General features: G+C 39.0%; 2 protein-coding genes across 5 annotated transcripts in view; one reads left to right on the top strand and one right to left on the bottom strand.

Annotated features, from left to right (window-relative positions):
• LOC104746210 (CRM-domain containing factor CFM3, chloroplastic/mitochondrial-like) overlaps positions 1-1,946 on the top strand; it is a 4,830-nt gene extending 2,884 nt beyond the window's left edge. For 2 of the 4 annotated variants that reach the window (XM_010467633.2, XM_010467634.2), the window contains 5 exons: positions 186-464; positions 588-744; positions 874-1,166; positions 1,251-1,310; positions 1,427-1,946. In XM_010467633.2, the coding sequence (XP_010465935.1) occupies positions 186-464; positions 588-744; positions 874-1,166; positions 1,251-1,310; positions 1,427-1,597 (960 nt within the window). In that variant the 3' untranslated portion in view covers positions 1,598-1,946. The remainder of the gene's footprint in view (positions 1-185; positions 465-587; positions 745-873; positions 1,167-1,250; positions 1,311-1,426) is intronic. The other 2 variants (XM_010467635.2, XM_010467636.1) reach the window with 1 other exon arrangement.
• LOC104746211 (NAC domain-containing protein 72-like) overlaps positions 2,679-3,223 on the bottom strand; it is a 5,409-nt gene continuing 4,864 nt past the window's right edge. The window contains exon 4 of the mRNA XM_019236697.1: positions 2,679-3,197. Within this exon, the coding sequence (XP_019092242.1) occupies positions 2,679-3,197 (519 nt within the window). The remainder of the gene's footprint in view (positions 3,198-3,223) is intronic.

The raw sequence follows: 3,223 nt of genomic DNA on the forward strand, positions 1-3,223 counted from the left end.
CTCTTGTCTTGTTACTATAGGCATTGACAGGAGGTGTCTTGCTGCTCAGAAATAAGTATTACATTGTAATATACCGTGGGAAAGACTTCCTTCCTTCAAGTGTTGCAGCTACTTTGGCAGAAAGACAAGAATTAACTAAAGAGATTCAAGATGTCGAAGAGAGGGTAAGAACTCGCGACATTGAGGCTATTCAGCCTGTTGGTGACATAGTTTTGGCAGAAAGACAAGAATTAACAGAAGAGATTCAAGATGTCGAAGAGAGGGTAAGAACTCGCGACATTGAGGCTGTTCAGCCTGTTGGTGACAAAGTACCAGCAGAAGCTGGCACTCTGGCCGAGTTTTATGAGGCTCAAGCCCGATGGGGGAAAGAAGTAACTCCAGACCATCGAGAAAAGATGATTGAAGAGGCTTCAAGGGTGGCAAATACGAGAGTTGTTAAGAGAATCCAGCACAAACTAAACCTTGTAAGTAGACTATTTTATCTCTGGTTGCTAATTTGTAACTTGAGGTCTATTGTGGATGTCGGGTGGCAACTGTGATAGTTAGTTGCCATTTGTGTATCTAACTTCTCCCTTGGTTTGTAACAGGCCCAATCGAAATTTCAACGAGCAGAGAAACTGTTGTCCAAAATAGAAGCCTCTATGATTCCAAATGGACCTGATTATGATCAAGAGGTCATCTCCGAGGAAGAAAGAGCTATGTTCCGAAAAGTGGGGTTGAAAATGAAGGCATACTTACCCTTAGGTGAGTCCTGCTCTCTTAAGCATTGTTGATGTATCCTGTATGTGTGCAGTAATTAAGAGGTTGTAATAAAATGGAACATCTGTCGTCTTGTTATATGAATTAACTGTTTCTTTAACGTGGACCTAACAGGTATCCGTGGTGTTTTCGATGGAGTCATCGAGAATATGCATCTGCACTGGAAGCACAGAGAATTGGTGAAGCTTATATCAAAACAGAAGGTCCTTGCATTTGTTGAGGACACGGCTCGGTTACTGGAATACGAGAGCGGTGGAGTTCTTGTGGCAATAGAAAAGGTTCCTAAAGGATTTGCTCTTATCTATTACCGTGGGAAGAATTACAGGAGACCCATTAGCTTGAGACCAAGAAATCTTCTGACAAAAGCAAAAGCATTGAAACGATCCATCGCAATGCAACGCCATGAGGTGGGAAATTCCTGAAATTTTCTACACAAATTGTATTTATATTCACTAGTTACTTACTAAACTTCTCTTTGGCAATTATTGCAGGCCCTTAGTCAGCATATCTCTGAACTGGAGAGAACAATAGAGCAAATGCAAAGCGAACTTGTAAGTGGTTTTTTTCAATGTTTAATATTCAATATATAATGTTAATCTTCTGACACTATTAAGCTCCCTTTGCTTTCGTGTTCTGCTCTGATTCACCTACCTGCTGCTTTTTGTAGACCGCAAAGAACCCGTCATACAATGAATCAGAATGGGAGAACGATGAAGATGATGATGATGATGACGAGGATGAGAAAGATGATGTGGAGGATAATGAGAGTGATTGGGATGAAAGTGACGGCGAATCTGCTATTTCTAGTATTGAAGAAGCTGATAATTCATCTCGCTAAGCTGAAAGTGTTTTGACACATGCGTTGTCCTATCTCAGGAGGTTGAAGCTGACGATGAGATATCACAGAAATGGTTCTTTACACTGACTGGAAAAGAAAAAAAACAAGTGCCGATTCATTGTCGACGTGTATAAGGTAAAGTCTCTTGTTGCAGAGATCACAAAATCTTCGGAGTTCAAAAAGCAGAACCTGTCAGTCTTTCAGCCTAGGCCGTGGGGAAAAAAGTAGCATCTATATACAGTTTTTGTTTCAAATACATTTTAAGTTTTGCCAGTGTATCATCATTATATCAAAAAAACTATTGTAATTTAATCAAATGTATATCAGGAAGGTAGTGCCCATGTCTTAAGTCGTCTCTCGACTAGTAGTTCTGTACTGCCTTAGTGGTCTGAAGAACATTTGCATACTGGAAAACCATTAGTCAACCGAGAATTGTTGCTCTGGCCGCTCGGTCTAGCAGTTGCATGATCCTACAATTGCATACTTAGTCGTACACTTTAAAGTTTGGCTAAGATCCAAAATATGACATTACATCAATGTGCAGAAGTTGGCATGTAATATACTCATCATAGCCGTAAACTGAGAAAGCAAAGTTTCAAATCGACTACTCAGCATCAACCAACCCATGCATTAGTGCTCTATGTTAAACCAAATGCAACTCAAAAATATCCAAATCGATGAGAGCTGATGATATTCATTTGGATTTTTTTGGTCTCCCTTTGCGATCTGTTCTTAATTTACTGGCTCGGACGGCCAATGTACAAGCATTTATACATAAAATAAAATAAAAATTACAAAGGTTATAAGACGTTTCTTTGTCCCCTTTTAGCTATAAACATAAAATGACGTATAGAGACATGCATGGGAAGACTTTTCCCTACTTTTTTTTTTCTTTTTTTCTTGGGTGTAAATGTTAAGAAGCTTTTCCCTAACTTTCACATAAAAGATACACTAACTAATTTACTTGATCCCATAAATGATCTTTGTGTGTGTAAATAGTACAATTGATAAAATTGATGGAGAGTTCAATAGAAGAACGAGTAGGGAATTTCAAATTTAATATACGTGATTTGAATCCCCTTTACCATATGGAGTCCATATTAAACGCTTCCTCCGGTTGTGGTTGCACGTGAGCCGAACTTGAACCATTTTGCATAATATTGGAGGCTCCTTGTTGTTGAAGCGTAGACGGATTGAAATTGGGAATCATCTCTTTTGGGAAACCATAAGTGTTCCTAATTTGGAAAGCCTTGAGCAACAAAGAGTTGATTGGAGATAAAGGCGGACCAAGTAGACTTGTTGTCCAAGAAGGAAGATTCGTACTAGCCATGTTGATGTTCATGTTGAGACCAGCCGTGCTTGTAGTATTGTCTTCTGAATAAACATTGCGTTGCGAATATTGATGGATATGATTATTGTAATCGATGGTTGATGAGTTTGAATTCAAATTCGGAATCTCGATATCTTCAAATTCATTTGCCATTGATGAATTCGCATCGCATGGAGATCCAAAAGATGGTTGTGAAGATTGAGGTTGTTGTTCTTGTGCTTTCTTCGTTGCCGTGCTCTTTTCGAATACCCTACATACAACCCATTCCTCCTGAAAATTCATAGAATCAAGATTAT

This window comes from Camelina sativa, chromosome 15 (genome assembly GCF_000633955.1).
Source record: "Camelina sativa cultivar DH55 chromosome 15, Cs, whole genome shotgun sequence".
Classification (NCBI taxonomy): Eukaryota; Viridiplantae; Streptophyta; class Magnoliopsida; order Brassicales; family Brassicaceae; genus Camelina; species Camelina sativa.